The sequence below is a fragment of the Microchirus variegatus genome (genome assembly GCF_963457635.1).
Source record: "Microchirus variegatus genome assembly, chromosome: 16".
Classification (NCBI taxonomy): Eukaryota; Metazoa; Chordata; class Actinopteri; order Pleuronectiformes; family Soleidae; genus Microchirus; species Microchirus variegatus.
Window position 1 is genome coordinate 14,848,908 of NC_139817.1, and position 11,737 is coordinate 14,860,644.

The 11,737-nt window shown below is 41.8% G+C and overlaps 1 protein-coding gene across 1 annotated transcript; it reads right to left on the reverse strand.

The window, feature by feature from the left end:
* Positions 1–243: 243 nt before the first annotated feature.
* Positions 244–5,882, reverse strand: klf4 (Kruppel like factor 4). The gene is made up of 5 exons (XM_083902256.1): positions 5,611–5,882; positions 5,325–5,436; positions 2,482–3,367; positions 1,801–1,971; positions 244–1,217 (listed from the first exon to the last, which is right to left on the reverse strand). Exons 1-5 carry the CDS (start codon positions 5,613–5,615, stop codon positions 1,042–1,044), a joined length of 1,350 nt encoding a protein of 449 aa, XP_083758382.1. The 5' UTR covers positions 5,616–5,882; the 3' UTR covers positions 244–1,041.
* Positions 5,883–11,737: the final 5,855 nt, after the last annotated feature.

Below are 11,737 nucleotides of genomic sequence, written 5' to 3' on the forward strand. Positions count from 1 at the left end.
CATGTGTGGAAGTTATGTGTTAATAACTGTTTATTAACACATAACTTCAGTGTTATGTGTTACCGAAAAGGATAAATACTATGATGGTTTTTTTTCTTATTTCAAATACAGTTTTATTTTATTATACTGTAAAATACAAAACAATAACAAAGCCATTTTTATTTACAAATGTACAAAATTCAAGATTATATTACATATTTTAGGCTATAAACAACAACAACAAAAAAAGATCTTTGTTCAGAGTTACTCATTCCATACAAAAATATGAATGTCTCGTATAAATTATTGCACTTTGCAATTGCAGTGCATTGAAGATTGCCATCACCATTTTTTTTTTTAAAAGAAAAAAAAAAACCTGATTAAGTCAGATTGTGGAAGAGAAACAAACAACAATATGGCACTTTTTTTTTTTCATAGTGTTCACTTCTTTGTGTCTTTTCCTTTTTTCTTATCTTTGGTACCTTTTCTTTAAAGAAAACCTTCTTCAGAGTCACTGAGCACCATTCTGTATAAATTAATGTACCTGAAATCAATGGCATTGCAGGTGAAATGTGTATATAAATATATAGACGTATTTGATAATACAGTATTTTTGAACAGTGTGTAGTTATCAGATCCTATAATGTGGCATGTGTTGCCGGTAGAAGGCCACTGAGGACGTTTTGTCTTCCTGGCTTCCCTGACATAAAATACATTTCCAGTTAAAAGTTGTTGGCACCTGGTTTCCTCCAAGTTTTGTCAAGTTAAATAAGACAAATTCCAGTTTTGGTCCCCTTTTTTATAGAAGTTTACAACCGTGGCTGAGAGGTCTCGTCGAGTGCAAAGACGGGATCAGTCTTGAGGGAAATTTTCGGCTCTTTGGGAAGCGTTGCCATGAATACCACAGCTTGTCTTGTTGCGTGACAATGGCTTAAGGACAGATTATGGTTTTAAAAAAAATCAAAAAAAGTCAGTTCCAGGACCGTGCTAACGTGTATTCTCTTTCAGGAGAGCGTCATCCACAGCCAGTCCAGTCCAGTCCGGTCCTGCATCAACCAAGTCTCATAAGTGTCTCTTCATATGGAGAGCGAGGTGGTCGGACCTCGAGAAGGCCCGGTCGCACTTCTGACACTGGAACGGCCGGTGGCCTGTGTGCTTCCTGTAGTGGCGCGTGAGCTCGTCCGAACGTGCAAACTTCCAACCGCAGCCCTCCCAGTCGCAGTGGTAAGGCTTCTCCCCTGTGATGGGAAACACAATGCACACACATGAAGCAGTTAGTGCTGCTGGGGCCTCAGGGTGAACTCAGCCCAACGTTTCCCTCCCACCACCACCTCCAAGAAGAAAAGAGGTCCATCCTGTCCTGCAGCTAGTGAATAAAAGGCCCTAAAAATAATCAGCCTGGGGTTTGCGTTGGAACAGGGATCGGTGTCAACCTGTTACACTGCACCTGCTTAACAAATCCCATGACCCCACCCCTCACCCCCCGCATAACAGATGTGGCTGTTGTACTGTTTCACTCTGAACAATGAAAGCAAGAAAAAAAAGGGTGTTATAACTGTCATAATTAGCTCAAACTAACTGTCAAACCTGGAAATGACCATGTCTTGTTTTGTCCGCAAACCAAAATGATTCAGTTTTGATGATTTCTTTGTTATGTGGCGCAGAGAAACGAAGAAAATATTCACATTTAAGAAGCTAAAACAATCAGAAATCTTGTTTTATAATCCTCAAAAAAAGCTTAAAACCTTCAAACTAAACAAAAAATAAGCGATGCAAAATGTGACGCAAGACCGCGGCGCTAACACGCTACGGTTACATTACCTGTGTGTGTGCGGTGATGTGCTTTGAGGTGGGAGCTCTTTGTGTACGTTTTCCCACAGCCGACGTAGTCACACGTGTGCGTGGCGACTCTCTTCCTCGGCCAGGAGCGGCGGCCGCGTTTAGGCTTCGGTTCCTCCGGCAAGCAGTCCCCGCTGGAGATCATGAGGGACTCTGTGGGGTCAAAAAATTAAATAAATTATCATTATATATACGTATGTGTGTGTATATATATATATATATATATATATGTATACGTATCTATATAAAATATAATATCATTACTGTATCTCATCACACTGCCACACCTACAGAGAAATAACACAGTGTAATAAGGTCACAGAAGGAGAAACCTTTGCTGTTATGAGAGCACTCCCCTGGAGCCTGAGTAAACACCAGCTTTTCTCCCTCAACAACACAAATAACTCATTTACTATTCGACAAAACATTTAAGTTCCACAAAGAGAAAAGATTTCTCATCGACTAAAAGCAAAAAAAAATATTGATATGTGGACACAACTTTCTGATTTTTTAAGTTATCATCACATATTGAAATAGACTCAGTAAAGAGTTCTTCAATATGGTCAAATCATCGTCTTTTCCTCGTCAACAAAACCTGCAACGTTTAAAAAACAACAACAACAAGCGTTAATAATGAGGTGGAAAACACAAGCGTGCTCTTACCTTGATACTGCATGGTGGACGGCTGAGGGAAGGAGGCGTATCCCTGCGGGGAGCTGTGGTGAAATCCCTGCGGAGGCAGCGGGATCTGAGAGTGGGGATGCCCCAACACCTGGTGCTCCCGGCTCAGCGGATGGTCCGGGGAGAGGGAAGAGGAGGAGGAGGATAACCTGCCGCCTGTCATCGAGCGTCCTCCGCCCGGGAAGCCGTGTAGATCTAAGTGGCTGGGACGCTGCTGACCCCCTCTGCTCTGAGAGTTCCCCCCACCCAGGTGGAGGTCTATGGGCTGCGAGATGGAGCAGTTGCCCGGGTTCTCCTGCTTTATCCTGTGGCACGCGAAGGACGGCGAGGCGCGCGAAGGACTCGGGTCCGACACGACGTTGACGCGGGCCTTGCTCACGTTCACGCCTTGGCTGTACTCTCCCATGTCTAGCGTCGTCTTGACCACAAACTTGCCGTGGAGGCTGGCCGGATGGAGGTACGCCGGGTCCAGCTCGGGCCTCATGAGCTCCGCCACGAAGCCACCGGAGGGCGAAACGTCGCTAATGTCCGGGATGGTGTAGTGAAGTTCACTGGCGGTTCCCTGAGGGGAGGGCAGAGTGTAAGACGAGGAGAAAGAGCCGGGGGAAGGAGACAAGGCCTGACCAGAGGAGCACGCCATGGCCTCTTGTTGCTGCTGCTGCTGCTGCTGTTGTAGTTGTTGCTGCTGTTGCTGGAGAATGGAGTTGGATAGAATGAAGTCGTAGTCTAAGTCCAGGTCTGGATCGGTGTCTTTCTTGGACATGCTGGGGCTTGTGGTGCTGGTGGCAGTGGGATGGTCTGGGTCAGGGCAGTTGCTTCCAGTTGGCACACTGAGTCTCCTAAGATGGGACAACTCCTCCTTCCATCTCTAGAGGAAAGTCACACAGGTATTAATAATAGCTGTTGCTAGCACGAGCTGCTCGACTGCGTCTCGTGTTATTGTTGCGTTAGCGGCTAGTTAATTAAATCACACTCGAGCTTGTACAGCTGAGTGCTTGTTTTTAAAAGTTAAGGAAATCAAATCAACTTGGCATGATTATCCTGATCAATAATCATTTAGAAAAAAGAGTTTAACTCAATGGCTGCCAGAACATTTTCAGCACAGAACTGCCAAGCGTTTTACAGCATTTTGACTGATTTTCCACAAAACAGTGTTGTTCTATGACTGTAAACACTGAAACTTCTAGAGCTGACAAAAACTGATCAAAGTTTTCTACCGTTTTCTGGACCAAGCGATTAATCGAGAGATTAATCGATTACGAAAAATAATCATTAGTTGCAGCTCTAGAAACTACCAAAAGAAAGAGTCGACGCTCTACTTTCATCAGACGTCATTGGCAGTGAACGCTTGTATTTGAATTGACGTCTATAGACATCAATGGCAGCCAATGAGTTAATATAGTTCTTAGTTGTGAATTTAATCGTGGCTTTTCTGTCCATAATTTACCTCCCATTTAAAATACAGCGATGCACATCAATTCTCTTAATCTCTTAATAACAGATAATTAATATACAACGATTATATTGTAACTCACAAGGTCCTCCTTGTGACACTTCAAAATACATCACTTGGACTGTATGTTGGCGAGCTATTACAGCATATTTCCAAAATACCAAAAGTCAGATTTTGAAGACATTTCCAAATGTCGGTGGTGAACCAGGATTTAAATGAAACAAAACAATTGTGTTGCAAGCAAGAGTTTTGGGGTAAACTAAGCTGAGGTTTGTTTATTGTTGTCTCAGCCCTGGATATTCAACTATAAGTCAATGCTTCAAGGAAGGAAGGAATCTGGGTTAATAATACAAAAGTGGTTAAAGCGAGGCAGCTCTGGTACAGCAAGTGTCCTTGACACGGTTCAACTTCCAAGAATACAAACTTTGTAAAACACATTGTAAAGCAGCAGCAGCAGCAGCAGGAGTGGCACACAGTGGGAAACGAGGTGACACTCAGTCTCTGATGAATGCAAAGTAAACCATCAGGCTTAAGAGGAAAAGACTCCATAAACCCATGTGCAACCTGCTGAGCAGCCTTTCACAATAATAAACCACATATTGAGGCTGGACGTCAGGGTGTTTTCTCTGTGGAGATGTTTCCAGTGTTTCAAGCTCGTAGAAAAACAAAAAGAAAAAACACTTTTCAAGTTGCCTGCGGCGGCGTCGATCTGATCTCTAATTGTTTTAAAAACAGAATTTTCACAACTTTGTATCATCTGATATTCTTTCTCTTTGTTTTCCTGTTGTGGTGTTTTTGCAAATGGTTAACTTTTTATTCTCGTCCTTTTTATTTATTCATCATAATGTCACTGAAACTTGCGACCTCATTGGACAACTTGACTTAAAAGTGATGAGGCCTAACACTCTGGGACTCATGGGGAGACCCAAAACCAGGTCCCAGCGAGGCAGAGCGTCGTTTCTGAAGAACTGGTTTGGTTAAGTTAAGTTAAGGGCTCGTGGTTTGTTGTGTGGTTAAGGTTAAAGTTAGGGTTGGGCATTAGCTGATTGTGGTTAAGGATGGGTTAATGCTTTGTTTATAGTGTCCAAATGAAAGAGTCTTAACCAAGAGCAACAGTGTGTTTGCGTGGATGTGTGTGTGTCTTTGTGAGGACATTTTTGCCTGATCCACCCCTTAAATTTGCTTTTTCAGGGTTAAATACCTGGGTTTTAGGGTTCGAATTAGAGTTATAGACACTTAATTGTGATGGTTAAGGTTGCCAATGTCAATAAGTGTCCTCACAAGTGTGTATGTATCGTGCACATCCTCCCTTGCTCAGATCGTGGATGTTGTGTGTGTGTGTGTGTGTGTGACCGTGCTGGGGTTTACTCACTGAGTTGGCACTTCCTATGGACTTGCTCTTGACGGTGGGGCCGCTGGCAAACGTGGATATGGAGGGCAGAAGAGTTCCACCTAAAGCCATCTCGACGTCATTTGGAGGCTGCCTGAAATGACATGAGAAGAAGAAGAAGAAAAAAAGGAGGTAAATCCCGGTCCTGGATCAGCAGCAGCAGCAGCAGCAGCTGTGAACACATGTATGCAGCAGCACTGTTTGTAGTCCATGAGGAGAGGAATCATTCAAAAACAAAACAAAAACAAAAGTTTCTCTCGGTCCGCACCTCATCAATGGATTCCTGTCACTTCTTCTGTTCTCTTTTTTAAAGTTGAATATCCTCCGGGTTTTTTTTAAAGTTTCTGATCCGTGTGTCGGGTTAAACCAGGATCCAGGACATGTTGCCGTCGGTGCTGCAGCTGCAAACTGACTTGAATGTTTTAACGCTCAAGCTATTTTACTTCTTTCTTCTCTTTTTTTTTCTAATGATTTTAATTCGTATCTTTTTTTTTTTTTGTAGTTATTATTATTATTATTACCGGGGTCAGGTGGGGGGAATCCCTCGCGCCTGTCGCCACGCACGGACCGGCAGCCTGAACTGAGAAAACCGCGTGAGAGTGGTATCCTTAAATCATTGGGAGCTGGACACGCCTACGTTGCCGGGCAACAAGCGCGGAAAAACATCACGTGGGGGGGAGGGGGGGAGAGAGAGAGAGAGAGAGAGAGGGAGCGAGAGAGAGAGAGAGAGAGAGAGAGAGAGAGAGAGAGGTTTGTTTGTATTCATAGCAACGGCACCTATCCTTTCTGCTGTGAAATGTGGGTGAAGGAGCGCATCGTTTTCTCAGCGACTGACGTGGGAATAACTGTGACTTTTCATCCAGTGATGTCCGCAGGGTCACCTGCAGGCAAACACAGCACCTGCATGGAAAAATAAAACCACTTACACATGCCCGACTATTGTCTGCAGGGGTAAGATACGTAAATAAACAAGAAGTGCCAGAGTGAAAAAAAAAAAAAAGGAAAGTATACAGAAAAATGATTTAGTTTAGTAAAAAAACACGGCCGGATTAAACTTCTCCAGGGCCCCGGGGGGGCTGTTGACAGATTTTTATTAGGACATAAAATGAATATTCTTTTGACCTTTGTTAACAAAAGTATGTATATACACATAGAACAAACATTCCTTCCAAGACAAAGTATAAAGGTGGATAAAAAATATGTCACAAGAGTTAAATAAATTAACTTTAACGTGGGAAAAATTATGCATGACATTGAAAAACATATTGGATAATGCATTTCTAGTCATAAATCTATGTATGTGTGTGAATAAAATGGAATTATTCAAGTCAAACTCCTACTTAATCATCATAGTTAAAGAGCTAATGCACAGTTTTATTATATGCCAGAAAAGATTTGCTGTTCTTGAACATATGCCGTTTGAATGCAAGTAGAGGAAACGTGTAGTACGAGATTGTTTTTGTGCCACATAAGTCGCCTATACTGTATGTAATTATGCAAAGTATTATGGGCACTCCCATGTTGGGTTTAAAATTACATCCCTGGATTGTAATAGGAGCAGCTAACCCACAACACATGTGTGCACCCACAAAGCGGTGTTTAATTTTCCTTCAGTTTTGCTTTCTTTGTTTTTTTTTATATAACTTTTACAGCTGGTCACAGGGAATTCATTCGGCATGCAGCACTTGTAGATTACAAGTGTGGCCCGAGACAAAGCAATGAATGAATTTGAATTTCAGTTTTTAAAGCAGTATTTAATATTTGATTCTGTAACTCTTGCCTTAGTAAGTATTACTGTAGCCCTACATATATAAACTCTGTACGGGAAAGAACTTACCTGCATGGGAACATTTCAGAGTGTTGAGTTTGAGTTGGGTTCAGGCAGTGTTTGCTCAGAGCTAGCGAGCTAACACAAACCTCTCTATCCAACATAATTAGACACATAAACTCAAGAGTTCAGTGCAAGAGCAAACAAAGCACTTGCTGCTGATCCTGCTGCATCAGGATCTTGTCCGTTAGGCGAGTCAACAAACACGCCGTCACTCCAACAGGACACGTTCGCCCGGCGTAGGTATCTGCTGGTGTCTTCATTCCCTTGGCTGAAACGGAATGAGTGTCACCACGCTTTGGTTGGACAAACAGTCGCTGGTGGGAAACAAAATATAGACAACAATGCCAGGGCAACTTTGTAAACAGAGATTGTATCCTGTTGGGCAATGATTTAATGTTTTGTATATTTACAGTGAGACACTTATGTATCCAAACAGTAATATGTGCATTCTCTTTGTCTCCGTTCCGCAGTTTGCGTAGTGAGGAGTGATTGGCTTGAAACCAAGGGTGTTCTTAAAGTCCTGCTTCCTATATTGCAGGTAGGAGCACAATGGCAGCCAGTGTCATTATAACCATATTCTTTATGCCGGGAGACAATGGTTTTGAAAATGATCCCTACTTTGACAGCGGAGGTGCTTTGCATTGCAATAATGACAGAGTAAGGAGGGATAGAGGAGCGAGATAAAGAAGGAGAAGACGACACCACTGTGAGCTTTTCCTGTCACAATGAAGTCAAGCTGCTTAAGTAACTCAAACCACGTCATTTGTATGGAATATGTTAATGCAGCGTTTACAGTATTAAAGGGATAGTTCAGTTTTGTTTTTTTGGAGTTATGAGGTACAGACACACTACAGAGTGTGCCAGCATTGCCATGCCCAGACACTTACTCACTTTGAAAGAAAGAAAAACAGATTATAGTTACTTTATGAATGGTTTCACCTCATAAAATCGACACCTATGAATGAGAAACTAGAGTTTGTAAACCACTCACTCGTCCACACCAAAGTTCATAGGAAAAAAAAGGTGTTTTTAGCTCAGAGGCACACAGAACCTGGTGGCCTACTGCTGCCACCTTTAAAGTAGACATATTATACCCTGTTTCTCCAAATTGACCTAGCTCCCTGGTGTCCTAATGAATATGTCTGTGACATGCTTTGGTCAAAATACCTTAAGGATGAAGCGCCACAGCAGTTCAATCACCCTGCCAAAACAGCCCTGTTCAGAACGCTCGTTTTTGAATGCATGTCTCTTTAAATGCAAATGAGACACAGGAAACGTCACTGAGGCTCCGGCAGCTAACAGCAGTTAGCATTTGAATAAGCCATCATTTGCAGACTCTTTAGACCAGGGGTCACCAACGTGGCACCGTATTGGCTGCCCGCGGGCTCACTTCACTTCACTTCACTTGCATGTATCCGTATGATCGCTCAGTAAAATATCTTTGATATTGTTTATAAAAACTGTTAATCGTTAGGAGTAAGCACTGGAATGAATGTGTATGCAGTTGAATGCATAATATTAATCATTTAAATGGTAAACAAACAAAAAAATATTATATGGTAGCCCTCCATATTATTTTTTACCCTTAAGGTAGCTCTCTGTCTCAAAAAGGTTGGTGACCCCTGCTTTAGACTATATAGAAAATGCAAATCCTCTAAAGTATGGAAGTTTGTGTAGAACTCTGTGCTGCACTGTGCAGCCAAGAATAATACACTTTGCTGACTTCCGCTCTTCCGGATACGATTGCCCTCGCCTGCACCCACGTTCACAATGAGCGCAAAAGGCAACATCACGTTTTTTATCTCCTGTACTTAGACTGAGGCGGATCACAAAAACATGAGTCATCTTTTTTCACACTTTGCCTACTCATAAGGCCTCCAGAGTCCCAAATATAAGGATTTAAATGATTAAAAAGTTGATTTTGCATAATACGTCCCTTTTAATATGTTTGTGTCATGTTGGTTAAAAAAAAAAAAAAAAAAAAGATTTCAAACCTCTGGAGGTACAAGATAACACTTTGGAACTCACCCATGGAGGCAGCAGTGGATTAACAACTCCTGTTTGTCTTGATGTAAAATTGCAAATTTTCTCTATGGACTTTGGTCAGTTGTCTTATCATTCACGGTAAACTAAACATTATGCCGGGATTATGAAGAATCTTTTAATCTGTTATTTAAGTCCTGATATTACGATTATGTTCAAGGCACTGGCGACATAAGTCTGATGTGGAGAACCAGATGTGGAGAGACTGAGGTAATGTTGTTGTATCGACAACGATGACTGTTGAGTGCTAACTTGACACTTAAGAATGGAAAATGTCTGTCCCTCATCAGTGTCAACAAATGACCTGATGATATTGTTTCTCTGTGCTTTTTTTTTTTTTTTTTTTTTTTTAAGGGTAGATCAAATAAAGATGTCATAACACCTACCCCGAGAAACAGCTTCAACACAATTATTAATTTAAAAATTAGCTCAAGGGTGTTGTTCTTGGCTTTCTGAGTTTCGACTGATCCGGTGAATATTTGAGAAACAGCTGAAATAGTCTGTGGTTACGGTGACCGTCGCATCATCAAACCCACGTGATAATCGAGTTACATAGTTCTGAACATTGATACAATGTAAATAGAGTGCGAATAGCCAAGTAACTGAGCCGCACAGGATTTGTATTTGGTATTTCCACCCTCAGTGTGCATATGACTGACATGGTATCCCCCGGTGATCCTCAGTCCAGTTCCTCCTCCTGGAATGCACCCAAGTGAATATGAGTACCAGCTAATCATAACTCCAGATATTGAGGTTTTCAGCGCTCTCTTCCAGATGCTGCTCGGTAATTAAAAAATAGCTTTCATTCCTTTCCTTAATTCTTGAAAGCTGACTCAAGCCTTTTCTGATTTCCAGCGCTGCACTTCATTTCACATTAGCTCTAATACAATTACATTGTATATGTATGAACTTTATGTCTGTTGTTACTCCCACTGCAAAGGCCAAAGAACCTTTGAAGAGTTCACGCAACACGGCAACGACTGAAGTCCTAAAAGCAGCGAAGAGTCCTTCTGGCAGCGCATGTCTTAAAACCTCAGTGTTTTTAGTTATAATTCCCCATTTCAAACTGAATTAGACGGCTTCACTGGCACTGCACAACATGTCTCCCAATGTTATTGTATAAGGATGATTTAACTCATAAGTCACTACTGAGGCATGACAAATTCATAAGAAAAAACAATGATGAAAACCATACAATTGATTAGCTATTTGAAAGCAAAACAAAAGAAACACATTTAGCCGTGATACAAAGCAGAACAGACATGAATGATCACAATTCAAGAAACTGGACGACCGTGTGAACTGAATTGCTTTATTGCGTGAAAAATGACAAATAATTCACTATCAAAACAGTTTCTTAATTATTATCGGTCAATCAGAGAATTGATTAATCGTTGCTGTTTTCTCCTATCCCATTTTGAACAGACTCAAGTATTATAAAACAGTCTAAGGTTTACAGTAGGTATTGTTGTTGAAATGCTTCAGATAAAGATGCTTTTTGTGGCATGAGTGACCACACCTGCACGCTATATTGCTCTAAGAAGCCTAGATCTCAAGGCTTCTTAGCAACCCTAACCCAAACCCTAACCCTAGAATTTCATTCACGTTGCTTTGACACTTGATATTAGTTGGGGCTGTTTGTTTGTGCTGTGAGGAAGCTATTGGATGTTAGCAGAGCAGTTCCCATCATGGCTATAACTTTGGAGCAAGAGATGCTAATGTTGCTAAGGTGATGACAGGACTGTTTTTCCACACCTCTAACACCTGCACGTTCCGCACACTTTCAGCACTCTACCTGATCTCTGTCACGTTTGAAAGCAGATGTAGCGCCTGCGATCACACTTCAATCTCTGAAGCTTCAATGTTGTAAATCACTTTTGGTGAAAGTGTACCTGAAAGTGAGTCGTGTTTCCACTTCGTGAAATGTGAAATTATTTTTGCATTTCCATAAGGAATAACACCAAAATAACCGGCCCCCGATTGTTCAGTCTTTCTGTACCCTACCTTTGGGGTACCAGAATCATGGTACGGTACGGTAGGGGTCGAGCTAGAACCATGACCGTTGTCCGCTGATTGGGTGACAGACAAGCATCACTCCCTTGTGGACGTTGTTTCTTAAAGAGCTGCAATCTGTTCCCATACATAGCTTGATGTCTTGAGACAAACAGAACAGGAAAAAAATGAGCTGCTGGATGTCTTCCATTATGTTGTTGTCTGTTGTGTTGGGTTTAATGTCTTTGACGCTGACGCAGCCATCGGGCAAAGGTCAAAGTGCACGCCTCACCTACTAAGTAAAGGTGCTGTTCTCTGTCAAAATACAAGCCTACTGTAGCATGGTGGAAACATGGGTGTACCTTTTTGTACACCCAACATCATTATGAATAAAGATGATATGTCTAAAATATAATCCAATGGTCAACAGTGGTTACATTTTCTACAAAAACAACATTTTCTGTTGCAGTCAAGTTGAATTTAGACATCATTTAACAGTGGTTGTGGTCCTGTTTAGTTCTGCTGTCTG

Coding starts and splice junctions, on each gene's coding strand:
- klf4 (XM_083902256.1), bottom strand. Junction 3,368..5,324: donor CCATAGGAAGTGCCAACTCA/GTGAGTAAACCC, acceptor ACTTTCCTCTAG/AGATGGAAGGAGGAGTTGTC. Junction 1,972..2,481: donor GTCCACCATGCAGTATCAAG/GTAAGAGCACGC, acceptor TTGACCCCACAG/AGTCCCTCATGATCTCCAGC.